Source organism: Apaloderma vittatum, unplaced genomic scaffold (assembly GCF_000703405.1).
Source record: "Apaloderma vittatum isolate BGI_N311 unplaced genomic scaffold, ASM70340v1 scaffold26726, whole genome shotgun sequence".
NCBI lineage: Eukaryota > Metazoa > Chordata > Aves > Trogoniformes > Trogonidae > Apaloderma > Apaloderma vittatum.
The window spans coordinates 7,892-8,389 of NW_009723740.1; the positions used below are offsets into that span (position 1 = coordinate 7,892).

At 57.8% G+C, this 498-nt stretch overlaps 1 protein-coding gene across 1 annotated transcript in view; it reads right to left on the minus strand.

The window, feature by feature from the left end:
- KLHL10 (kelch-like family member 10) overlaps nt 1-498 on the minus strand; it is a 7,017-nt gene that overhangs the window by 4,379 nt on the left and 2,140 nt on the right. Inside the window, 1 exon segment of the mRNA XM_009872241.1 lies at nt 442-493. Coding sequence (XP_009870543.1) covers nt 442-493 — 52 coding nt within the window.

A 498-nucleotide genomic window follows, 5' to 3' on the forward strand; every position in this document is an offset into this window, starting at 1 on the left:
GCCATCCCTAGATGTGTTCAAGTGTCATTTAGATGGGGTGTTGGGTGATATGGTTTAGGGGTGACCTTGTAGTGTAGGGTCAATAGTTGGACTTGATGATCCCAAGGGGCTTTTCCAACCTGAATTGTTCTATGGTTCTATGATTCTACATCTATGTGAACTTTCTTCCTCTCTGTTCCAGATGATTCATCCCGTTAAAGGGGGCATCTGTGGCTTTCCTGCACCCCCAGCTCCCCTTCTCTGCCCCGATGGTGACCCCGGGGCGGCAGCAGTTTTTGTTGGGTCGGTGGCGTGGGACGAGGCCAAGCTCCGCCGAAGCCCCAACCCCGATGCTGCGTGAGAGGACGGGCGCTCGCTGGCTGGGTCACGCCGCGCGCTGATGGTCGGTTGGCTCCTTGCCCTGCCCGCCAGGCTTCACCCTTAACCTCTGGGGCCCTTTACCTTGTCATGCAGCGTGGTCGCGCTGGCGTCACTCCTCCTCTCGTGCATGGGGGCGAT